This window comes from Leopardus geoffroyi, chromosome B4 (genome assembly GCF_018350155.1).
Source record: "Leopardus geoffroyi isolate Oge1 chromosome B4, O.geoffroyi_Oge1_pat1.0, whole genome shotgun sequence".
NCBI lineage: Eukaryota > Metazoa > Chordata > Mammalia > Carnivora > Felidae > Leopardus > Leopardus geoffroyi.
Window position 1 is genome coordinate 44,489,750 of NC_059341.1, and position 27,975 is coordinate 44,517,724.

Below are 27,975 nucleotides of genomic sequence, written 5' to 3' on the forward strand. Positions count from 1 at the left end.
ATCACCCAACCCTGCAGCTGAGAGCCACTTGGTACCTGGAGGAATCCCCTCATGGAGAGTCACCTCATGGAAAGAAGGGGAGCAGGAGAACCCACTAAGCTTCAACTATGGGGATGTCTGCAGCTTTTGCAACAGAAGGGGCCCATCCATTCTAATCCCAGTTGTTGGAGCAGCCCAGAGTGTGCCCTCTACACCTCCTCCCAGAGGCTGGAGGTGTTGCTATGATGAGACTTGCCTTCAAGGGCTCCAATTCTGCTCTTAGGGATTGGTGGCCATAGCACGTCGTGTATACAAGACTAGAACTGCGTCTGGTTTTTGCCCACTCTTGGTCCCAGGTTAGGGCATTGTGTCACATTACTGGGGCTGTTTCCTGAGACCTGACCCCAGATCCTAAGGTATGCATTAACTGCCACTATGGGTACAGATATTTGCTGCCTTGAACCCCACTCACCATGTTCCATTTAATGATCCTGTGTCTTCATTGCAAAGGATGCTCTTGCTATTTGGAACCCCAAAACTTCCCAGGCCTAGACTCTGAACTGCCATGGCTAACACCTGAAGACTTTTCTCCACCTATGGTACCTCAAGGCTCTGACCCTTCATTGGTAGGCCAAGTCACCACTGCCTTGAGTCTCTTCTCTCCGGTCCAGCTGTAGGGCTCTGAGTCCTCATTGCTGCTGCTATACCGCTACAAACCCCGACACACTTTCAACTTCCACACTAACCCTTAGCTGTCATTGGATACCAAGAATCTACAGGTCTGTGTCCAGATCCCTGGGTCCTGACACATGGCTTTCACAAGCCACCACTGGACCATGTTACTGCCACTTGGGAAAGAGTGGAAACTTGGACTCCCCTTCCCCAGCATATGCTACTACCACACACTGCCCATGGCCTCAGTCACCAATGAACCTTGTCATCCAGGGCCTCTGTACTTGCTACAATCCTCTGGAAGAGGAAAACAAGACATAAGTATAGAATAAATAGCAAATGGGATACCTAAATCCAAATTTCCCAGTAATTATACTCATGTGAATTAAATAAATATTCCAATTATAAGATAGAAAGTGTCATCCTGAATAAAAGACTAATACCCACCTATACGCTGTCTGTAACAGACACACTGTAGATTCAAAGACACAAAGAGGTGAAAATAAAGGGATAACAAAAAGTAGACCCTACTACCAGTAAGCAAAGATGTGAGCAGAAATGACTGTTCGAATATCAAAGCAGCTATTAAAACAAGAAATATTAATAGAAAGTACAAGAAACATTTCCAAATGTTAAGACTGTCAATATAAGAGGAAGATCAAACAATTATAAACGTATATTATTTACTTAAGAACAGAACCCTTAAACACAGGAAATAGAAACTGACAGAATTAGAAGGGTAAGTAAACAATTCAATGAGTATAGCTGAAGACTGAAATCTCTTCCTTCAGTAAGTAAGACCAGCTTGTCACAAAAGCAGGAGGACTATGGAAGACTGTCAAAATAGTGGAACCAGCTTCACATAACGGACATATATAGAAAGTGTTCTAGGTCATCCATAGGGATCAAAAAGTTTAAGGATGGAAGCATGGAAATATTCAAAGTATTTCCTCTGAAGACAAGGAAACTAATGAGAAGAAACAATGGAAAGACATCTGGGTAATTTCCTAACATGTGGAAAGCGAGAGACTTCTGAAACATGTACAGTTCAAAGATGAAATCTTGGAAAGTATCCGTACTGGATGAGAGAAATTACCTTGTACTGGATGATAATAAACTGAAAATACATCAAAACTTTTAGGATGAAGCTAAAGTAGTGTTTACAGACAATGGGTACCTTTGTCAATCACACACAAAGGAAGAATTTTATCAATGCACGATCTCAATTGCTTCCCTCTCAAGCAGCAATAAGAGAGGAGCCAGTTAAGGTTACAGAAGGAAGAAATGACACACATACATTTCGCTAAAGCTGATTGTGAAGGATGTATAGTAGAATAACTCAAAGCAGCCCCTAATGACCAACACCCAAATATCCAAGAGCATCCGCAATAGAATGGGCGAATGCAACGTAGGACAATCCGACAACAGAACAGCGGAGATGTGGACCACTGACAACTTCATGCAGCTACATATGGATGAACCACACACGTTTGGCTTCGCCTGAAAATGCTAAAAACAAAATATGCATACTCTATGATTCTATTTCTATAAAGTGTTTTTAAAAGGCAGACAAGAAATTGATAGGGGCATTTCGCAGTGTTGGTAATATTCATTTTCTCATTCCATGCAGTGGTGACACTGAAAACTCGGCCACCTGTTGGCACGTGTACCATGTGACCCATCTATATGTGCCTTGTCCCACAGTAAAAGTATCAGAGGATGATATATGGAGAGATGCGAAAATATTTAAAACAAGACGGAACATTGGGAAAAAATCCTACCAAATAGAATCCTACCAAATCCTACCAAATACAATCCTACCTATACAAAGAACTAGAAAAAAATATCAGAGTGTCTTAAAATTTCTAATACAAGGGGCGACTGGGTGGCTCAGTCGGTTAAGCGTCCGACTTCAGCTCAGGTCGCGATCTCGCGATGTGTGAGTTCGAGCCCCACATTGGGCTCTGTGCTGACAGCTCAGAGCATGGAGCCTGTTTAGGATTCTGTGTCTCCCTCTCTGCCCCTCCCCCGTTCATGCTCTGTCTCTCTCTGTCTCAATAATAAATAAACGTTAAAAAAAATAAAAAAAATAAAATTTCGAATACAATTTGTCTGTAATTCAGAAAACTTTTCACACTCAGTTAGAAAGTATTTAGATGTTTATGAATAAAGAAAAATGTAATGCCAGTTTAAAAAGCAAAAAGAAATCATTGTAGGGTCAGAAAAGGAGACTAATAAAATATGTGTCATATACATTTTGATGAGAATACTCAAAAAAGAAGGAAATTACATAGCAGGCCAATGATAAGTAGATTTATTGAAGTAGTGCCATGTTGTATTTACATTTGAAATGCCATAAAGAATCTTCATTTATCACATTAGCAAAGAAGATCAATCGATGTGATTTCCGTGATACAGAAGGTAAATGATAAAACTAACATTTCTTCTTATGTTTAAAAAACCTTTCTAAAGGGGTGCCTGGGCGGTTCATTGGTTGAGTGTCCAACTCTTGATTTGGGCTCAGGTCATGATGTCAGGGTTTGTGAGTTTGAGCTCCGCATTGGATTCTGCACTGACAGGGAGGAACCTGCTTGGAAGTTTTTCTATCTCCATATCTCTCTCTCTCTCTCTCTCTCTGTCCCTGTCCCATGCACTTTCTCTCTCACACAAAATAAATAAATAAATAATAAACATTAAATAAAACCTTTAGAAAGATAGAAATGAATAGGAAACATCCATGCAACGATCGTGAATAGGTAGCACAACTCTGAAAATGAACTTGAATAAATTCACAGTTTAAAAAAGGACAATTTTGTGGGCACCAGGGTAGATCAGTCATTTGTGCCTCTGACTCTTGATTACTGCTCATGGTTCCTGAGATGGAGCCCCAGGTCAGGCTCTGTGCTGACACCATGGACCCTGCTTGGGATTCTCTGCCTCTCCCTCTCTCTCTGCCCCTCCCTCTGCTGGCAGTCTCACTCTCTCAGAATAAGTTAAGAAACATTTTAAATAAAAAGGACGATTTTTAAAGTACAAAACAGACATAAAAATACATAAGGACATTAATTAAACAGATGAGAAAGGGCAACATTTGTACCCACACAATATGAAATGCACAACTCCACAAAAATGCAAAGTCATTCAGTGGAGAAAGTAGAGTCTTTCCAACAAATGTTCTGGAAACAATGACTATCAAATATGATTAATGATTATATGCTTTATACTACATTAAAGTGCTCACAATTGATCACACATAAAAAAAGTTCACATGTTTTATAAAAAAACGCATGACCTACAGTTGGTGAGAGATTTTTTAGACAGAATGTCAAAAGCATAATCCAGAAAAGAAGAATTGATGAAATGTAGTTCATCAAGATAATATCTGCTCTTTGAAGAGATAAGAAAGTCATAAACTTATGAAGAAACCTTTACAAAGGAAACATCTAATAAAAGACTTGCCACCAGGGTACATAAAAAATGCTCAAAATACAATGAAAAAAAGTAAAATTATTAGCAAATGTTTTCAGGAGATACTTCACCAAACACCATGTATAGATGGCAATTGAGTACAGGAAATGATGCTGAACACTATTAACTTTAGGAGCATTCAAAATAAAACCACCACAGACAAGATTCCTGTTCTGGAAAGAACAGGTGGGGAAAAAGAAAAGAAAAGAAGATTGACCAGACAAAGAAACCATGCGGGTTAAGGTATTATGCTGAGTGAAATAGTCAGGGAAGGACAGAAATCATATGTTTCCACTCATACTTGGATGTTGAGAAACTTAATAGAAGACCAAGGTGGAAGGGAAGGGGGAAAAAATAGTTACAAACAGGGAGGGAGGGAGGCAACCCACAAGAGACTCTTAAATCCAGAGAACATAGTAGGGGTGGGTAGCGGGGTGGGGGAGAGAGGAAAATGGGTGATGGGCATTGAGGAAGGCACTTGCTGGGATGAGCACTGGGGGGTTGTATGTAAGCAATCAATCACGGGAATCTATGCCCAAAACCAAGGGCACACTCATACAATGTATGTTAGCCAACTTGACAATAAATTATATCAAAAAATAAATAAATACAATCCTGATCATTAAAGACTCCATTATGAGAGTAAAAATGCATGTCACAAATATTTTCATCTTAAAAACTCGAGAAAGAGCTCGTATCTAAAATATGAAAAAGGCTTTTAAGAGGTGAAAAAAAGGCACCATTCTGGAGAAACGGGCAAGAGACACAGCCCAGTACTTCTCTTTCTCACAAAGGAGAATAGCCTTAAGATTTACAACCCAGAAAAATGGTACTGTGTATAACCATCATATATTATTAATTAATTTTACTGCGACTACTGAGATTTGGATCAAAAGACTAGTTGGCACAATGGATATTTACATATACAATAAAACATGTAGGGAAAATTTAATATATTGAAATTTCCACATGTCAATGACTGTGCAATTTCAGACTAATGCTTACAGGGAAGTGTATTACAATTACACATAAATATAATTATGGTGTATTTATAGGTTATTATTTTAATATGAAAACCATAACATTTATATAACATAAATATGCTCGGTAAGATGTAGTTATATATAATAAAGGATTATAAATATGATATGTAGAGGAAGATATAGGAAAGACTTTTCATAACACAATTATTCATAATACCCACATAATAAAAAGGAACTAAATTACTGAGAATGGTTTTGAAAATGTCATATTCATATAAGAGGGTGGTGAAATTTCACAAACTATAGACAAATGTGTGAATATACATGGATTACAAATACCCTCTGACAGAGAAAGGAGACACATGTAAAAATGCACACTGAATGATTCCATTGATATAAAGCCCCCAAATAGGCAGAAATATCTCATAATATGAAAATAGGCAGGCCTGGTAAAGGCTGTAAACTTCTGTCCCATGATGTGATTAGTATTTGTGTAATTCTACATATTTTGTAATCAATTTGCACAAATGCCTGATTTCCTTGATATGTTGTCAAATTAAATGTAAAGTTTGTTTCAGGAAAAAGAGCATTTCTAGAGACACAGGGTTCTATGAAAAGTAAGAACTGGAAATTATAAAATGTACATTCAAGGTATAAGAATATAAATAATGTGTCATACAGTCAGCATGTGGAATATTAAAGACTTTAAAATAAATAAACTACAAATACATATGTCACTATGGATGAACTCTACAAGCATAATAGTCACACACAAGCTTTTAATAGAATCTGGAAACATCTGAAAACTTACCTTGTCCTCTTCATCATCATAGTAGAGCAGGTTAGAGTTCTTAGAAGCACAGGACATCAAACTCTCATTCCACAATTTTCCCTCAGTGCTAATGTAATAGCAATTGTTGGAATACGTAAACCACTCTTTCAGACAATGACAAGAGAGACACGCTGGAGAGAGATTATGAGATATTATCCAAAAAGCTTTGACTATTACAAAATGAAAATTTACGTACTGTATATGGATACACATATGTGTACATAACCCTCACAAGCTGGTAAAATTAAAGCAAAACACACACACACACACACACACACTGAGAGAAGAGTCAGGCTTTCATCCCCTAATTTATATGCCCATATAAAGGAACCACAACAATGTCCAACTCTACATGTCCTGAGAATCACTGAACACAACCATCTTTATGGAATGATTTATCTTTTATCATGTTATAGAGGAGAACATGTGAGGCAATTGTTAACAACGGGTGCGGTGATTTAAATGAGTATTTCTTCACATTGTTGCCTAAGAAGTTATACTCTCCTAGAATCCTTAATTCTGAAAGTTCATTAAGCGATTTTCTAATTCACTTTTTCCAAAAGAATCTGTTATCATCTTTGCCTACTTGGAGATAGAGCTAGAATAGACACTAAACGAATAACAGAATTTTGCGAGGGATGTTGTACCTTTCTGGATCTTTGTTTCCAGGGACGTTTTGTTCTGCTCTGGTCCTTCAGTAGCTTCAACATTAAAGTAATCTTCAAGAAACATAACATTAAATTAAGTGATCACAATAAGTTGAGTTTCTTAGTTTGAAATTTGGTATATTATTTAGAATTGGAAAACGCTGCAATAAAATTGATTTTACCAGTAAAAAATTAATAAAGTAATGAACATGAGGGGGGAACATAATTCAAAAGCTCAATGAACCCAACTTCACCATCTCTTACAGTATTTGGTTTAACCAATCTCAAGAATTCATTTCTACCTATCAATAAAGTCTCTCAAATAACTTGCCTTTAAGTTACAAAAATTCTGAAAAGTGTTTAATACTCCCTTAAACATCATGTGGTATTTTTACTTTAGATAAATTCAGAATAACTATTCCACATTTAGAGCATGCGTCCATTAAAATTGGATAATACAATTCCATATGTTATATAATATTTCAAAGGACTGATGATATTAACGTGAAAAACTCCCTATCAGTCATTCAAGCACTGACTTACAGGGAATAACGTTTATTTTTACCACAGTGGACATCAAGACAAGGCAGATGATTCCCAGAACCTCAGCAATGTACCTCCCTGGACACAAGAGAAATGAAAACACTGACAAAAGATGCATGGAAATAATCATTTAGGAAATTTACAAACAAGACAAGCAACAACCTGCAGGGAATCAAATGTAAACCCTTGGACCCCAAACCCATATCTACCATTGTAATCTTCTCTTAGAATATACCACTGCATTGGCAGTCAACATACTACTCCATAACAGGTTGGCAAACACTATGGATTGTAACACCGGAACAAAGTGAGTCCCCAGACTTCAAGGACACTAACATATTCCGACTTCCAGTTTTGATCCTCACAAATGAAAACTACGTGAGATCATTTCCTACTCATTCCCTACAATCCTGCACCCCAAATTCACATCCCGGAACAGATATACCTGTCTGCATTTAATGTTTTACCTTTGCAGTGGTAGTTCTTGTCAGTCCCTTGAAGCTCCTGAGAAGCAACTTGAAGACTGAATTCCGCATGGGCCATTTCCTGCTCAGTTACTGAAATGGATGTATTAAAGCTCTCAGGTTTCCTCGCCGTCTTTGTGACTCCTTAACTTGACTGAGTTCTGCCCAGGTTAGTCTTGGGTTGTTCCTCTCTGCAGCTGAGTAGTGTCAGGCACAGTGCTGAATGGAACTGCCCTGAAGGTCTTGATCAAGAGTGTGTGTCACGTGCTGATGACATTGCTAGTACAGTGACACCGGGTGGGGTGCAGGGTGAGGGATACTGCTCATTTGAAGTGGAACAATGTAAAATCTCGCTCCACTTCCCTTAGAGCTTAAATAAGTATTTCGTGACAGAATAACAGGGTTTTACAGTGACACAATGTTTGACACTGTAGTGATGGTTGGGAAAGTGTAAACAATACATAAGTGAAGAAGAAAAGAATTCAAGACTAATAGTGACCTCATTACTGTAAGGTCAGATTCCAGGGACACCTTGCGACGCTATTAGAATAGCCAGATTAAAATTAAAGGCTGTGTTAGAGAAATACTGTTGCATCAATTTTTGTGACGATTGAAAATCCATTATTGGTTAAAATTAGAGTGCTGTAAGACTAGGAAATACTAGTTTAGCACATATAGGAATTTCCTGTAACAAGTGACTTTTCTTTAGGGATTTAATTTTCTTTACTAAAGGGTAATATAATGCTATCAAGTGATATTTTATGTTGAAAATTGTGGAATTCTGAGATTTGTTGAATTGTAAAAGGACTACTTTATATGTTGCAAAACATAATGTGACACATTAACTTATCCAAAGCATGAACAATGGTGAAAACAAACAAACAAAACAACAACAACAACAAGAACAAAACCCGTATTTTTAAAAAGCACTTATTTAACATCTGAAAAAGGATGTTGATTTCATGGCAAAAAAATGAAAGTATAAAATGATAAATAAAAGCCTAGGTCATTTATGGAAGAACACACTTGGTGCAAACTTCTAGAAAGATCTATGATATCAAAGGCAGTGAGAGTAGCTTTAGTTCTAGAGGAATGGTACCGAATCACATAAATGTAATTTCATACTTCAGTCAATGAGGTCTGCAGTCCATCAACTCTGTCATTACTCCTGGCTCTCAAACTTACAAAGTATCACCTTTTAAAAGTTACTTCATGGGTGGGAAGGGGTTAAGGTGTTGGATGGTATGGAGACTCTGAGTTTGTCTCATCCATGAAATGCAGCTAGAGAAGCACCAGACCTTTTAGAACACCTAGGAAATTGATCTTAATGCAACAATCTGCATAACCTGAGACACAGAATCGGCGGTTATGCAGGCCAGAGAGGTGAACTGAGGGGAGAAAAGATGAACAGAGTAGGGAGCCATTTTCATGGAGAGAAGACAGACAGAAAGAAAGGGGGAGAATGTGGTGCATTGGGATCCTGCAAGAAAAGCACTCCCCCCTGAAAGTAGCTGGAAAAAAGAGACAGAAAGAGTGACAATACTCGTAGGGGACTGAACAAGAAATCTGTCCCCCAAAGCCACTGACAGGGGGAAAGGAGAGGTAGTCAGTACTGCCAGGTTTCTATAAACAGTAGAGCGGAGTCTGCCGTTTCAGAGCTCAGAGCCTGGTGGTGCTCTGGTGAGGAAGTGGGGCGAATCCCTAGGAGCAGGCAGTGCTGTCTGAATGGTCTATGTGCTGTAGAGAGAGAAGCTGTTCCCCTGCTTGGAGTGTAGTTGGTAGTGGCCATATAGCTTCACAGTGGGCAAAGGTCCCAGTGGACCTCAGAGAAGACCTACATTTGCTAGTAATGGGACAAAGATGCCAGAGTGCAACAAAAACCTGGAGCTAGCTGTGTGTTATGATTTCCCGTAATCTTTGAACCTCTGCCGCTGTGCAATCACATGAACATTTTCTGAGGCAAGCCGGCACCTGGCCATTGCTCAGCAACACCCTCTTCCAGAGACTCAGTGCAGATCGAAGGAAGGGGTCTCTGAAACGTGGGGTTCTGAAACACAACCATATCTGAGATAAAACTCTGGAGAGAGATTTGACCTGGAAGGTGGACAGCTTAGACATGGACAGGGTAGAGGTGTAGAGTGGGCAGAGGTCTGCAGCCAAGGAGGGGTGCTTGCTAGTGGGGCAGTGAGAGAAAAGTCCCTGTGCCAAAGACTAAGACACTGGGTGAACCCATTTCCACCTCTCCCACACATGCACATGGGTGCTACCCTGATGCACCACCGTAACCTAAGCACTGACACCTAGTGGAGAATGGAGCCATTACACCAAGCCCTGCCCAACTGTGCCCTCCAAGCACACCCCCCAGAAAACCAGCACAAGTCACTCCACCTGCTTAGTGCATGAAATAGAGGAGGCTTCATCCTTTCAGTTCTAAGGGTCACTGGATGTCACTTCATTCGGGTTTCATTCTGTTTGCTGATTCACTTATTTACTCATTTTCATTGTTTCTGTTATAGCTTAAATTTGTTTCCCCTTTATTTTTTTCTTTTCTTGGATACAGAAAAAAAATAGTTCTATTTTTAATTTGTTTTTTTTTTATTTTTTAAGTTCCTATTTTATATCGTTTTGCATTTTATTTTATTCTACTTTATTTTATATTTTTTTAATTTCTAAATTTTTTTCTTACTTTTTCTCCTTTCCTTTCCCTTTCTTCTCTATTCTACCGAGATTTTTTTCAACACGCAGATCAAAACACACCTAGGATCTAGCTTCCTTCTTTGGCTTTTTGTTTTCTTTTCAAATTTTAATTTTAATTTTTTATTTTCTCAATTTTTTTCTTCCTTCAAAGTGACAAAACAAAGGACTTAACCCCAAAAGAGAGAACAGGAAGATATGGCAGCCACAGACTTAGTCAACACACACAAAAGTAAGATGTCTGAACTAGAATTAAGAACCACGATAATGTGAATACAAGCTGGGGTTGAAAAAGCATAGAAGACATTTGAGAATCCTTTCTGCAGAGATAGAAATAAATCCTAGTCAGGCTGATAGTAAAAATGCTACAACCGTGATTCAAAATGAATGCATGCCACGATGGCAAGGCTGCGTAAGGCAGTGAAGCGAATCAGTGACATACAAGATAGAATTATGGAGGATCATGAAGCAGAAGAAAGAGAGAACCAAGGCAATGAGCAGGATACAAGACTTGGAGAGCTCAGTGACTTAGTAGAAAGTAATAACATCCAAAACAGAAGAGTCCCAAAACATGAAGAGAGAGAGAAAGGGGCAGAAAGTTTAGATGAGCAAAATACCAGAACACTTTGCTAATTTGGGAAGGACACAGATGTCAAAATCCAGGAAGCACAGAGACCTTCCATTAGATTCCACAAAAACTGACCATCACCAAAGCATATCTTAGTAAAATTCACGTAATACACTGACAAGGAAAGAATTGTGAAAGCAGCAAGGGAAAAAAGTCCTTACCCTATCTCGAAGACAATTCCAGTTTGCAGCTGACGTATCCACATAAAGTCTGCAGACCCAGAAGGACTGATGGGATGTATTTAATGTGGTGAATCAGAAAAATATGCAGTCAATACTTCTTTATCCAGCAGGACTGTCATTCAAAATAGAAGGAGTGATAAAGAGTTTCCCAGAGACACAAAAAATAAGAGTTCATGACAACTAAATCAGCCCTGCATGAAATTTTAAGCGGGACTCTTTGAGTGGAGAAAAGACAAAGCAAAACAAAAAAGACCAAAAGCAACAAAGACTAGAAAAGACCAGAGAACATCACCAACACCATCAACTCTAGAAGGAACACAATGGTACTAAATTAATATCTTTCAGGACTCACTCTAAATAAAAAGGACTAAGTGCTCGAATCACAAGACATAGGGTATCAGAATGGATAAGAAAACAAGGAATATGCTTCTTACAAGAGACTCATTTTAGACCTAAAGTCATCTACAGATAAAATAAAGGGATGGAGAACCATCTATCATGCTAATTAATGGTCATCAAAAGAAGCCTGGAGTAGCCGACTTACATCAGACAAACTAGATTTGAAAATAAAGACTGTAACAAGAGTTGAAGGGCATTAAACCATTATTAAGGGGTCTATCCACCAAGAAGATCGAACAATTATAAGTGCATATTCCCATAATGTGGGAGCACCCGAATATATAAATCAATTAATTACAAACATAAATTTCATTGGCGATAATACCATAAGAGTAGGGGACTTCAACACCCACATCTTACACTGATAAACAAATCACGTAAGCAGAAAATCAACAAGGAAACACTGGCTTTGAATGACATGCTGGACCAGATGGGCTTAACAGATACATTCAGAACATTTCATCCTAAAGTAGCAGAACACACATTCTTCTCGAGTACACATGGAACATTCTCCAGAATACATCTCAGCCCGGGTCACAAGTCAGCCCTCAACAAGTACAAAAACAATGAGACCATACTGTGCATATTTTCAGACCACAACACTAGGAAACTTGAAATTGATCATAAGAAAAACTTTGAAAAGACCATACATACTTGGAGATTAAAGACCATCCTACTAAAATATGGATGAGTTACACAAAATTAAAGAGAAAACTAAAAAGTACATGGAAGACAATGAAAATGAAAACAAGATATTCCAAAACCTCTGCGATGCAGCAATGGTTATAAGAAGGAAGTACATAACAACCCAGGCCTTCCTGAAGGAGGAAGAAAGGTCTTAAATATACAACCTAAAGTTACACCTAAAAGGCTGGATAAAGTACATCAAATAAACTCCAAAAGCAGTGGGAGAGGGGAAATAAAAAAGATTAGAGCAGAAATCCATGATATTGACTTAAAAAAAAAGAACAGATCAAGGAAAGCAGGAAATTGTTCTTTGAAGGATTAACAAAATTGATAACCCCGTAGCCAGACTGGTCAAAAAGAAACACGGAAAGAACCCAAATAAAATCACAACTGGAAGAGGAGATATTACCACCAACACCACAGAAATACAAACAATAATGAGAGAATATTATGAGCAATTATATGCAAACAAATGGGACAACCTAGAAGAAATGGACAAACACCTAGAAATATTTAAACTACCAAAAGTGAAACAGGAAGAAATGAAAATTTTGAACAGACCCATAAGCAGGAAAGAAATTGATTCAGTAATCAAAAATTTCTCACAAACAAGATTCCAGGACTGGCTGCAAAATATTAAAGAAGAGTTAACCCTTATTCTTTTAATCTGTTCCAAAAAGTAGAAATGGAAGGGAAGCTTCCAAACTCATTCTACAAGGCCAACATTACCTTGATGCCAAAACCAAAGACCCCTCTAAAATGAAGAAATCCCGACCAATTTCCTTTGTGAACGTGGATGCAAAAACTCTCAGCGAAATACTAGCAAATTGGATCCAGCAATACATTAAAAGAATTGTTCACCCTGATCAGCTGGGATTGATTCCTGGATGCAGGTCTAGTTCAATACTGCAAGTCAATCAATATTTTACATCACATTAATAAAAGAAAGGATAAGAACTGCAAGATCCTCCCATAGATGCAGAAAAAAACCTTTCACAAAATGCAGCTCCCATTCTTGATATAAGCCCTCAAAAATATAGGGATAGAAGGAACATACCTGAAAATTGTAAAGGCCATATTTGAAAGACCCACAGCTAATATTGTTGTCAATGTGGGAAAAACTGAGAGCTCTTCCCCTAAGGTCAGGGAGACGACAATGATGTCCACGGTCACCACTGTCATTCACTATAGTGTTGGAAGTCCTAGCTTCAGCAGACAGCAAAAAGAAGTAAAATCATCAAACTAGGCAAAGAGGAAGTTAGACTTTCACCCTTCTCAGCTGAAATGATCCTTTGAGAAATCCAAAAAATGCCACCCAAAAACTGCTAGAACTGATACATGAATTCAGCAAAGTGGCAGGATATCAAATCAATGGATCTCTAATATATTGCATATTCATTCTGGTTTGTTACCCTGAGTTGTTGGAATAAAGATACCAATGTCTCTGTGATGGGATTGCTGATTAGTTGTGCCTCAGGTGCATCCCACCAGCATTTGTAATCTCCCACTCACTAGAGAGACAGGACAGTGGTGACACATGCCTTCTTATGGGTATAGGTAATGATTTTTGCACTGTTTTTTGTATGTATTTAGAAACGTAAAATATACTTGGGGAGAAATGGTAGGTGTTCTACATCAGATTGCATTTAGCAGCATCTCTCACTTTTCTCCATTCTTTATGGTAACAGACGCATATGTGTAGATGGGATATTCCAACATTGGAAGGGATAGGGCATTTCAGTCCCTTCTTCACCCTGGACCCTGTAGGATATCCAAATCTAGAATTCAAACAGTCTATCTTGTCACAGCTCGACAATCCCCTGTGTATTCTTCAATTCCAAAAGACACAGCCTATACAGATGCCCTAATAACACACTTTGTGAGGAGACTGGGTTTCTTGAGCATTAAGGGAAGGCACAGTAATTGCACCTTGAATTCAAAACACGAAACACAGACACAGAAAAAATTACTCTAGTGTTCACACATGATGCGTATTGAATTTCTCCCCTTTTTTAAATGCAAATTTCTTTGATATATGATCAAAATGGTTGCCAGACGGCATTTCTGATGCTTGGCTGTTTCACGGGGTGAAAGGAAGAAGACAGTTATAGGGCTTGGTTTTATGGAAAATGGCCTTTATTGGACATTGGGAAAAGCAAAATATGAAGAGGTCACAGACAGCAAGAATGCCATGTGCTTGGGCTTTATTTTAAGGATCTGTAGGCATTATATCATTTATTATTATTTATTCCTCAGAACAGACCTATGAAGTTGCTACAATTAAGACCATCATGTCATAGGTGATGATGCAAAAACATCAATTTCTTAAGCCAAAACCACTGAAATCTAGTGATTACTTGTGTCAAGAGGTACTGTTCAAACACTCTTCAAGTAAATATGAATAAGATACTATTTCCATCATACATTCCAGCAGAGAAAACAACCAGAGCAGTTATGTAACTGAGTCCCAGGGCTAGGAGTGGGCACTTAGAAATTATGTGAAGTGACCAGTTTCAATGCCAATGTCCTTACACTTTATAATTTTCTGCTTATAACTTATTTCCTCAAAGACCATGTTGAAAACATCTATACTATCATGTCTGTCACTGTATAAAACTGATTTACAAGGATATTTGGCACAGAAGACAAAAAAAACCAAATGGGAAGTTTAGAGAGTACTAAATTTTTAATCTATTTCCATACAATTTCGTTTACAAACTTATCTATCTCATGAAGTATTATTAAAAAAAATTCCTATGGCTATAATGGTAGATTAGGTTACTTTCAGTGAATCTACATTTCTTCCCTCTAACCACTGTGAAAAGAGTGTAGTCTACAGGCAACAAATGATAAATTTGCCCCCGTGACTTGTTTCACAATATAACGTGTGTGGGAATGTGATAGTTTATGAGTTCAGAGAATAGGCACTAAGAAACACATTTCTGCCAGTTGCTATCTCTGCTATGCAAGCTCATATACCAGGACTTGAGCTGCATCTGTATGTAGTCTGGAGTCAAATCCATAAAGGCCCAGAATTGATCAACCCTAACAGAGCCGAACCACAAACAGGTGAATGAAAATTAGATGCTGAATTTTCAATGTCAGTGCAACCTTGGGTTGTATGAAACACAACTCTAGCAATTAGTTACAGCTACCATAAACAATTATATTCAATTCCTTTTGAATATTCACATAATTTTTCTAGAAGAGTGTAGGGAATATGTAGAGAGAATACAAAGAATATGTCTATCTTCACAGATATAAATGCATATGAGATATGAATTTATTTTGCAAGTAATAAGCGAGTTTAATTTCTTTCCCTCTTATCATTGAATTAGGGTAGGGATATCTGTGAATCATTTTCTAATTACTCACGTTTGTCTTGAAATCTGGCAATAACTAGCCATTTGACCTACACAAATATCTGTAGCTTTTAATTTTTGGTTTTCTTATGTAACACTTTATGTTTTGCATCAAAGTGGTTTTTATTTTTTAATTTATTTTTATTTTTTTAATGTGAAATTTATTGTCAAATTGGAAGCTAGGTGAAATAAGTCACACAGAGAAAGACAACAAAGTGTTTTCAGCATGGCTGTAAAGACTGACAGAAGTGGGTACATAAAAAATTGAAAAAAAAACTAAAGGTCATTCAAAATACATGAACCCAGTTGAGGAAAACAACATATAAGAAAAGGTATCACAGGACACTGGATATTATCCAATTAGAAACCAATCTCTACCTCGAAATAAATCTAATCTTTGATAGTGTTGCACTAAGACAGATTCAGACAGTACACTTTGGTTCCATTCTCGGAGGAAGTGGGCCAATCTGAATGGCTCTTATACAGAAACACTGTGGTTGTTCCATGATAACCCCGAGGGGCCATTCATTTAGTACTCTCAGCTCCAAATCCACCCTCACTGCCCTGTTGTCAATAATGGTGCAAGATCCTATCCATTTTCTCTCTGGTCCTCTCACATGAAGTTGACTTTTGTCGGTAAGAGACAATGGAGAGCCAGTGCAGCAGAAAGGGCTCTTCTTCCCGGCTTCATGGTGTTGTCTCTCCTTTGGCTACCTTGGCTTGGTTTCCAGTTGCAGTCCTACAAGAAGTCCTGTGTACTGGTCCTCCAGCAACTTTCTGTAGGCAGTCCATCAGTTTCTTGTCTTCCAGTCTTTCCTCCTGATGTTCTGACAGGGAGTCTTCCTGTTTGCCAGTCACAGCCTGAGATCCAGCCTCACCAAGTTCAGCCCGAGGAGTGTGGAGCTGCCCTACCCCAGAACAATCCAGTGAGCATGTCTGCCATGAAGCTGTGTGTAGCCACATCGTCCTCGATGACATCTAAATCCCATCTTCAGAGAGCAGACCTGGCTTCCCAGTGATCCCTCCTTTAATTCTAAGATATTCTTTGTAAATTTATTGAACTTAATAGCCTTTCCTCTTAGTAAACTTTCCTTTGCAAGTAGATAATAATTGTTTACCTCAACTTCCTTCCTTGTTTCTGTCTCCTGACTCAATTCTGACTCATACCCTTGTCACCCTGGAGTGTTCAATCCTCCTTTGAGGCCCTTAAAGGGCTAGAACAAATCAGAAAATTTGGAAATATAAATGGGATTATTCACTGTATTGAGAATTTTACACTAATGTTATGATTTGTAATTAATATATATTTTATTCAACTAAATAGCAAAGCATAAGGAATAAATAATATATACCGAGTATATTTTTTTTACACTAATATAGTTAAATTTGAGAACAGTTCCATATCACCAAGAATGAAGCCTCAAGTACTCTTGGTCTTTCGGCGATATATATGCATTGATGTGGATTCATCCTTGGTAAGAAATGAAACATTCTAGTGAGTAATGTTGATAATGGGAGAGGCCATGCACATGTGCAGACAGGGACAATCCAGGAAGTCTCAGGAGCTTCTTCTTAATTTTGTTGTGAGCCTAAAATTACGCTAAAAATATTATCTTAAAAATATGCAAAGAAAATAATCATATGGGTTTGAAATAATGAGAGATGGATTCTTTATAAATGGTGAAATAACATTATACCCAAATGAGGTAACTAAAATGCCTGGTGCTTACAAACATATGGTCTTATTACTGAGCATGGTGCAAAATAAGGCTTTTTTGCACGAAAATCGAAATATGGACAATTCTTGTCACTCTCTGAAGATACTGACAACCTGAAATACAGAGAATTATATCTCATTAATCTTACCATAAGGTTGCTTATATCTCTTACTAGGTACCACAGTATTTTAATGAATAAACCATCCATTTTGACTCATATATCTCAATCTCCATATTTCTCATACCATTTTTCTCTGGAAAGACTTCAACTACTGTGTTTATCTGATTGTTCACACATTGCTGTTTTTCTTTCTAAGAACAATTCTTGTGAGGCATAAAATAAAAAGTTGTCAGGAGACTTACACTTCAGAAGAAAATGTTAAGGTTTTTGGCTGCACAGATGAACTATGATTTCTTCTCCGGGAGCCTCTAACCCATGTAGTAGCAGAGAGTAAATTCAACAAAAACTATGAGAAAATAAAATTTATTGGGAGTCAAATACAAGCTCTTATACTCACTTGAATTCTGTAATAACACATGAACGTTCATCCTTTCTTCCTTTGTAGACACTTTCAAATTATAATATGATGTTACACAGTGGACACGAAAGTATAAAATTATCTTAGTAGGACTAAGTGAAGAGGACAAACTGACCGTGAAGACAATTTCAGAGTTTAGAAAATAGATCACAGGTTAATAACTTATGAGATAGGTACATTGGAAAAAATCCTGGAGATTCAAGGCAGAAGCACATCCGTCATCTTCTCGCCTAGGATGCTCAGTGTCTCCCCACCTGCCCACCCCTGGCTCAGCGATCAAGAAGACTGAAATGTTACAACTGGGAGAAGCTGCAAAGAGCAAGGGTGCTGGTGCCATCGGTGGACACTTGATCAGCAGTAATTAACATCAAAGGTAAAAGTCACAAGGTCATAAAAATAAGCAATAAGAATTTGGAAAACATTGAACAAAACTATCAAGACAGGCTTCAGCGGAGAAGATTCAGCCATAAATGTTTGGCAACAAATAATAGTAAATCTAGGAAAAATGACATGCAATGCATGTTTACTGAAGTATATGTTTAAAAAGTGTCTACCTAAGAAGTAAAAAAAAATATAGACAAATTTAAAAATGTCTTCCAACGAAAGGAAAGCATAGGTCAATAGAAACGTCTGCTGGGATAAGTTGTTCCACATATTAGAACAAAAGTAACTAAAAGTAATATTTAGGGGGACCTGGTCGGCTCAGTCTGTTGGGCGTCTGACATCAGCTCAGGTCATGATCTCATAGGCCATGAGTTTGAGCCCCGCATCTGGCTCTGTGCTGAGAGCTCAGAGCCTGGAGCCCGCTTCCCAGTCTGTGTCTCCCTCTCTCTCTGCTCCTCACCTGCTCATGCTCTGTCTCTCTCTTTCTCAAAAATAAATAAAAGCATTAAAATTTTTTTAAATAATAAAAATAAAATTCATATTTATAAATATATGAAAACTATAAAGGAAACTTAGTTGAAATAATTGCATGAACATGTGATGGCAGCAATTTAGCAAGTAGGAAATATCAATAGAGAAATAAAACTATATGAAGAAACCACAGAGAATCTCAGTGCATAAATCTATACCGGAAATGGAAAATCCACTGAAGTAGAAAAGAAACTGATGAATTTCAAGGAGGAACAAAATTTATTTATATCTTAGGATGAGAGAGAAAAAAGAGAAGAATTTACACAATTCAGAGACTTTCAAAACAGTATCAGGAAAGCCAGTGTAAGTCTAAGTAGAATATGAGAAGAACGACAGAGGCAGAAAAAAGCAGGACAACAGTCTTAAGTCACGATGAGTGAACAGGTTACTAATATCATTTAAAATATTTATAGACAGCAGAGACTTAGCAAACTGCTAACAGAATGAGCACGTACAAATCCATGTCTCATGACACCATAATGAAATGACCAAAGAACACTGGCAAATACGGACGAAGAAATACTCTTGAGGGAACAGAGTGGATTGTGAAGTGACTCATGTCAGTGTGAAAATCAGGGATGGGTGACACGTCTTCCACCTCCATCAGCCTTATACCACATTATCTAGGACAGAATCCATATCCCTGCCCTGCACACTAGTTCCGACTGGAACAGGATATAAGCAGCAAGATGAAGGAACAGAAAGACACAAACCCTATCCTCCAAAGAAACAATCCCTTAAAAATATCCAGACACAAACTCATGTGTATTCAGTCTAATCAGTTTTGATAAAGATGCCAGGACCATTCAATAAGGAGAGACAGAATCTTTTCCAAAAGGTGTTGGGAAACTGACTTCCCACATGCAGAAGAATGAAGCTGGATGTTTACATTTACACCGTATACTAAAATTAACTCCACCAAAACCAGACCACAAAGGAAAAGTCCATTGTAGACAAATGAGCTATATCAACCTAAACATCTGTGCACTAAAAGGCATGATCAATGATGAGAAGAAAGAGTGGAAAAAACACTTGCAAATCATATATCAAACAGGGAATCACATCTAAAATATATAATTAGTCTACAATTTAGTACCAACAACATCAAACACCAAAACACAATTAAAAAATGGACAGAGAAATTAAAAAGACATATTTCGAAAGACAATATATATTGTGAAAAATCATATGGAAAGATGCTAATGATCAGAGAAATGCGAATCAAAATCATGATGAGTTATTACCTCATACTCATTAGGATCAATTTTATATATAAAAAAAAAAAGCTTGGGGTGCCTGGGTGGCTTAGTTGGTTAAGTTTCCAACTCTTGGTTTTGACTCAGGTCATGATCTCACATTTGTGGGTTTGAGCCCCACATGAGGCTCTGTGTTGACGATGCAGAGCCAGCTTCAGATGCTCTCCCTTTCCTCCCTCTCCACCTCCCCTGCTTGCTCTCTTTCTCTCTCACAACAAATAACAGTTTTAAAAAAAGGGTCAGTGAAGAGGTCGACAAGGAGGAGACTACATACTGTTGTTGGCAATGTAAATCAGTCAGCCGTTTGAAGACATGTATGGAGCCTCCTCAAGAAATCGAAAATACAATTACCACATGAATCAGCAATCCCACATGTAGGAAACTATCTAAAAGAATTGAAAGCAAGGTCTCAAAGATAGATATACACCCGTGCTCACTGCAGCATTATTCATTAGAGCCACGGGGCAGAAGCCACCCAAATGTCCACTGATGGATGAATGGAGAAAGAAAGCGTGGTATACACATAACACTGTAATATTATTCAGTTGTAAATGGAAGGAAATCTTATCGCCTGCCACAATATGCATGAAATTCCAGGACATTATGCTAAGTGAAAGAAGGCAGTCATACACATGAAAAAAAAAAAAAAAAAAAAACCTGTTTGATTCCACTTATAGAAAGTATCCAAAGTAGTAAAAGTGATAGAAACAAGTAGAATAGTGGTTGTTCAGGTTGAGGGGAAAATGTTGAAGGAGAATTATGGTGCAGTGAGTTGAGTTCCAGTTTTACAAGGGGAGACTCTAGATATTCTTTGCAACAATGTGATAGTTAGCACTCCTAACTTAAACTGGGTGCTTCAACTGGTTACGATGGATGATCTAGTTAAACGCAATGTAAGATGTGCGAGAGTATAGGATTCCCGCTATATGACACTCTGGAAAAAACAAAATTCTGGAGACAGTAAATTGATCAGTGGTTGACAGGGTTTAGGGGGAAGGAAGGATGGATAGGGGGAGCACAGAGGATTTTGAAGGTCGGGAAACTATTCTGTAGAACGCCATAATGTTTGATACATGTCACTATATACTTTTCCAAAGCATAAAATGCCCAACCTCAAGAGTAAGCTTTGAAGTAAACTATGGTCTTTGGCTAGTAAAGATGTGTCAATACAGGTGTATTAGTTGTAGCAAGTGAACCACCCCACTGAGGCTTCTGAAAATGAGAGAGTCTATGAATTGCTCCTGCATTGACACATAGACAGTAGGGGAATACAGCATATATCGGTGCTATGTCTGAATTTTGCTATGAACCTAAAACTGATCTAAGACACTAGGCTATTTTTTTAACATGGGTAATGTGTTAAATTCTATGTTATGGGGTCATGGTATTTTCTGCAACAGCTTAAAAAATATAATCAAAGTCAAACCCACAAAAAGAGGTGATCTTGACAAGGGCAGGAGAAAAACAACTCATTATATTTACGTAAATAACAATATGATTAAAAGATGAGCTATCACCAGGAAAATAGTGGAAAAAAAAAAGAAAGAAAGAAACCCACTACCTGTGCGTGCACGCACACACACACACACACACACACAACAAATAAACAAACAACCAAAACAAAGCAAAAATACCTGTCAAACAGGAATTATACATTCAGAAAATAGTTTTTCAGAAAACAAGATGCATAAAGACCCCACATCAGACACAAAAACGAACAGAATTTTTTCTTACACCTGCCTTTCAACAATGTTCTTCAAGCTACAAGTAAAATGACACTGGATGGTAACGCATATCCGCAAGAAGGATTAGAGATCACCAGAAATGATAAATAGGTCGGTAAATGTATAGATCTGCGTATGAATTTTCCTCTCTGAATTTCTTGAAAAGATATTTGCAGCCATAATTATAACACTGTATGGTGGGAGCTATACTATGAACCTTATATTTTTAGCATTTGTTAATGTGTGTGGTACAAGGTCTCCATGAATGCTTCCCTTCAGGTTTCCAGTGTGAAAGCATGAAAGCCGAGAAGGTAAAGAGATGCATAGTTTGTGTTCAGAAACCAGTGTGAGCTGGCTTCAGTAGAGCACTGTTAGAAGTACAGATTTCCCTTCTCTCTGACAGTAGGTTGTTCCTATGAAAACTTGCCTAAGCTGAAATAGTGTAAATTGAGGAGGCAAATAGCATTAATTTACATGAAAAAATTGCTGAGCATCCCTGTTCCAAATATTCACCACCACCCCCAAAACACGAAACACAAAAAATAACCTCCCTTAGGCTTTTCTGATACCTCAAGACATGCCTTGTGAATGGAGAGGTACAGAAAATAAATTGAGATGAAGCACAGACACTCAAAAATACAGTTCAAACCTACGCCTGATACTGATATACAGAGTGGATTGTTTTTTGAGAAATGAACTTGACAGGAACAGTCTTGCTCCTCGGGCTGTGAATGCTTCTCTAACAGTAAAAGTAGCCCCGAACACAATGAAAGGATTGCTATAGAGAATACATGGTAAAAGAAGGCATTTTGGATCATAAGGAAGAAAGAGAGGACAAACGTAAGAATAAAATCCTTACCAGGTATTATGGACTTTCCTTCACCTCCTGTGTTTTTGAAATTGTTTGATATTTGAAGCAAAAGTATCAGTTGAAGCAAAGTTATAACATGCATGTGATTCTCCATGTAAGCAGAGAAATATTTAGGCCACTTGTAGTATAAATGGGACACGGTAATGGACCATAAAGGCAAGTAAGTCTCTACATTTTACTCGAACCGCTGTGGGTTGTGATAGACTGTGTAGACTGTGATCTATGAATATACAATCCATCTATATAAAGATATATAATATCTATATTGCTTATATCAAGGAGATTAGAGCACATGTGTACATATATATATAACTTTATGTATATAAAGTTACTGATGAAGAAAAGACCTACTTTGCTATAAATGATGCTCCGTCAATGAGGTTATGATGTAGAAATATACAACTTTCACTCTTATCTCACAGCCTCAGACATAAAGCATCACAAAAAATGAATTCTAGTTGGATCATAAATCATCATGGAAAGTTAAACATAAAGAAATAAAGAAAAAGGTAAATGCAGGAAAATAATACAGGAAATTCTATTCATGATTTTGGCTAACTTCTAAAATAGGTCCATAATACTCATTGTAATGTACAAAACACTAAGTAGGACCATGGTAACATTAAAATTCTGATCATTAAAAGACTCCTATATGAGAGTGAAAATGCAGATGCAGGTATTTGCATCTTAAATGCTCAAAAAAGAGCTCAGGTCTAAAATATGACAAAGACTTCTGAGAAGTGGAAAGAAGACACCGTCCTGGAGAAATGGGCAAGAGACACAACCCAGCACTTCTCATTCTCACAAAGGAGAATAGCCTTGAGATTTACAACCCAGGAAAATGGTAGTGTGTCTAACCATCAGAACCTTTAATGAATTTTTCTGAGACTGCTGAGTTTTGGATCAAAAGCCTATTTGGTATAATGTATTTTACACCATAAAATAGAAAAATGTAGGGATAATTTACTATAGTGAAACGTACACATATCTATGTCTGTGCAATTTCCTACTAATGCTTACAGGGAAGTGTAGTATAATTATACATGAATATGATTATGTTACACTTACACATTATTATTTTATTACAAACACCATACATTTATTTTACATAAATATATAATATGTCGCTATGTGCAATAAATGATTATCAATGTGATATGTGGAGGAAGACATAGAAAAGACTTTTCCTAACATAATTATTCATAATACCCACATACGAAAAAGGAACAAAATTTCTGAGAAAGGTTTTTAAAATCTCATATTCATATGAGAGCAGTGAATATTCACAAACTGTAGACAAGTGTGTTAATATAGATGGATTACAAGTAGTACCTGGGAGAGAAGGGAGACCCACATAAAAGTGCACCCTGAATGATTCCATTGATATACAGCCCCAAAATAAGCAGAGATATTTCATAAAAGGAAAATGGGCAGGCCTGATAAAGGCTCTAAACTTCAGTCTCATGATGTAATTTAGAATTGTGTGATTCTAAGTCTATTGGAATCAATGTGCACAATCATACGCGTAGTTTCCTTGATGTGTTGTAAAATTAAATAGTAAAGTTAATTTCAGACAAAAGAGCATTTCTAGAAGCAAAGATTCCGTTGAAAAGCAAGAACTGGAAATTATCAAATGTGCATTCAAGGTATAAAACTATAAATAATGTGTCATAGAGTCAAACCATGGAATATTAAAGACTAAAAGTAATAAACTAAAAATACATATAAAAACATGGATAAACTCTACAAGCATAATATTAATTGCAAGCTTTTCCTTTTTAATTTTTTTTAACATTTATTTATTTTTGAGACACAGAGAGAGAGCACAAGCAGGGGAGAATTAGAGAGAGAGGGAAACACAGAACCTGAAGTAGACTCCAGGCTCTGAGCTATCAGCCCAGAGCCCGATGTGGGGCTCATACACAGGAACCTTGAGATCATGACCTGAGCCGAAGTTGGAGGCTTAATCCACTGAGCCACTCAGGAGCCCCATTTAATGACAAGCTTTCAATAGAATCAGGAAACATTTGAAAACTTACCTTGTCCTCTTCATCATCATAGTAGAGCAGGTTAGAGTTCTTAGAAGTACAGGACGTCAAACTCTCCTTCCATAATTTTCCCTCGGTGCTAATATAATAGCAATTGTTGGAATACGTAAACCACTCTTTCGGACAATGACAACAGAGACATGCTGGAGAGAGATAATACGAGATGTTATCCAAAAAGCTTTGAATATTACAAAATGAAAATTGACATACTGTATATGGATACACATATGTGTACCTGCCATATTCATATACCCTCACAAGCTGATAAAGTTAAAACAAAACACACACACACTCAGAGAAGAGTTAGGCTTTCATCTCCTAATAAGTGCCCAAATAAAGCGACCACAAAAATGTCCATCTCTACATGTCATGAGAGTCAGTGAACAAAACCATCTTCATGGAATGATTTATGTTTTATCATGGTATAGAAGGAGGAAATGTGAGGCAATTGTTAACAGCAGGTATGGTGATCATTAAGCGATTTTTGAATTCACTTTTTCCAAAAGAATCTGTTATCATCTTTGCCTACTTGAAGGTAGAGCTAAAATAGACACTAACCTAATAACAGAATTTTGCAAGGGATGTTGTACCTTTCTGGATTGTCGTTTCCAGGGATGTTTTGTTCTGCGCTGGTCCTTCAGTAGCTAGAACATTAAAGCAATTCTCAAAAAAACATAATATTAAATGAAATGAATCATATAATAAGTTGAGTTTCCTAGTTTAAAATTGGGTGTGCTATTTTACTAGAAAAATTTAATACAGTAAGGAACATGAGAGAGAAAATAATTCAAAAGCTTAAAAAACCAAACCTCACCATCTCTTACAATATTTGGTTTAAGCAATCTCAAGAATTAATGCGTATTTCACCATAAAGTCTCTTGTGTGACTTGCCTTTGAGTTATTAAATCCAAATATGTGTTTAATTCTCCCTAAATGTATTCTGTTATTTCTACTTTAGATAAACTCTAAATAATCATTCCACACTTAGAGCATGCATTAAAAATGCATTAAAATGAGGTAATAAATTCAAAGTGTTTGCACACTATGTCAAGTAACTGATGATCAGTAAGGTGAAAATTCCCTTTTAGTCATTCAAACACGTACTTACAGGGGATAACAGCTATTGTTACCACAGTGGACATCAAGACGAGGCAGAGGATTCCCAAGATACCAGCAATGAGCTTCTCTGGACATGATGGTTAGTAGTAGGAAGAGAAAGGCAAACAGTGAGAAAGGATGCCCGCAAACAATCATTTAGGAGATTTACAAACAAGAGAACCCACAATGCACAGGGAATCACATACAATAACCTGCACCTCAAACCCATCACTATCATTGGAATCTTCTCTCAGAATTTACCAATGCGTTCAATTACAATACCATTTCCAACCTCCAGCTCTGGTCCTCACAAATGAAAACTATGTGAGATCACTTCCTACTCTTTCCCTACACCCCTACACCCCAACTTCAAATCCTAAAACAGACATACTTGTCTGTATTAAATGTTTTACCTTTGCAGGGAGAGTTCTTGCCATTCCCTTGAAGGTCCCGAGAAGCATTTTGAAGATTCAATTCTGCATAGGTTATCTCCTCCTCAGTTACTGAAATGGAACTTTTCGTGCCCTTAGGTTGCACTTGCTGTCTTTTTGAGCCCTTAGCATGATGGAGTTCCGCATAAGTCACGCCTTGGTTGTCCATGTCTGGAGCTGAGTAGTGTCAGCTACAATGTGGATGAAACTGCCCTGAAGGTCTTGATCAAGAGTGTGTGTCATGTGCTGACGACATTGCTAGTCCAGTGACACCGGATGGGGTGCAGTGTGAGCGAGACTCCTCATTTGCAGTTGAACAATAGAAAGTCTGGTACTAACTTGTGTAGAGATTGAAATAAGTGTTTCATGATAGAATAAATGTTTTTTGTTTACAATAATAGCAGAATAGTATTGGTTGCAAAACATGTAAAGCACTAAATTAGTGAAGAAGAAAGGAATTCATGAATAATAGTGTCCTCATTAACGTAAGGTCAGATTCCACAGACATATTTCAACACTATTAGTATAACCAGAGTAATTAAAATAGTGTATTAGGAAAAAAGTGTTGTATCAATTTTGACAATGTTAAAACCCATTACTGGTTAAAAATTAAGTCCCCTAAGATGGGAGAATATAATTTTTAGCACATATAGGAATTTCCTGTTGCAAATGACTTTTATTTGTGGTTTGAAATTGTGTTTCTAAAAAAGGACTGCAGTGCTATCAAAGTGATATTTTATTTTGAACATCTGAGGAGTTCTGAGAATTCTTAAATTTAAGAAGAAATGTTTCATATGTTGCAAAATGTTACATGATGCACTAAAATCGCCCAGAGCAGGAACAATAGTGAAAACAAAAAGAAACAAAGCAGTTTTTACAAGAGGACTTAACATCAGAGTGACAACTGATTTAATGGCAAAGATATGAAACCATAAAATGATAAATAATAGAGTAGATCATTTATGGAAGAACACAGTTGTTACAAACTTCTAGAGAGATCTCTGATTTCAAAGGCAGTTAGGGTAACTCTAGTTGTATAGTTATACTAGAACTCACATGAATGTAATTTCAGACTTCAGTCAAGGAGCTATGCAGTCAGTGATCTCTGGAATTTTTGTCTCTCCAAGTACAAAGTATCACCTTCAGAAATTATTTCGTTGGGCACCTGGGTGGCTCAGTCAGTTGAGCGGTTGGTCGAGCGACCAACTTTTGCTCAGGTCATGATCTCGTGGTTCGTGGGTTCGAACCCCACGCGGGGCTTGTGCTGACAGCTCATAGTCTGGAGCATGCTTCAGATTCTGTGTCTCCTTCTCTCTGTCCCTCTCCTGCTCATTCTGTGTCTCTCTCTGTCTCTCCAAAATAAATAAACATGAACAATTAAAAGAAAATAAAAATTAAAAAGATTTATTTCATGTCTAGCTATCTAGTTTAGTAATCTAAAATACGAATTAAAAGACGTACCCTATAACGCATATAAAGCACTTAAACTCAATCTGAGTGGTCTATGTCCTCAATAATGAGTTAGTGATTTTAATAATATTTATTAAAACGATTGTTTTGTTTCCTTCTGAGAGAGAGAGAGACAGAGAGTAAGACAGACCGTGAGTGAGGGAGGTTTAGAGAGAGTAAGACACACATTCTGAAGCAGGCTCCAGGCTCCGTGCTGTCAGCACGGAGTCTGAGGTAGGACTCGAACTCATAGACCTTGAGATCATGAGCCCGCAGACATTGGACGCCAAACTGACTGAGCCACCCAAGCACCCCTATTTTAATTATTTTTAACACAGTACCCATTTATCAATACTGATTCATAGCATTCACACCAGTAACAATTC

The 27,975-nt window shown here is 37.5% G+C and overlaps 1 protein-coding gene across 1 annotated transcript in view; it reads right to left on the minus strand.

Annotated features, from left to right (window-relative positions):
* The window catches only part of LOC123590710 (NKG2-A/NKG2-B type II integral membrane protein-like), a 45,491-nt gene extending 19,134 nt beyond the window's left edge, over positions 1-26,357 (minus strand). The window contains exons 1-3 of the mRNA XM_045464146.1: positions 26,123-26,357; positions 25,720-25,797; positions 25,202-25,255 (exon numbers count right to left, since the gene is read on the minus strand). Of these exons, the coding sequence (XP_045320102.1) occupies positions 25,202-25,255; positions 25,720-25,797; positions 26,123-26,309 (319 nt within the window). The 5' untranslated portion in view covers positions 26,310-26,357. The remainder of the gene's footprint in view (positions 1-25,201; positions 25,256-25,719; positions 25,798-26,122) is intronic.
* Between the last annotated feature and the right edge of the window lie 1,618 nt (positions 26,358-27,975).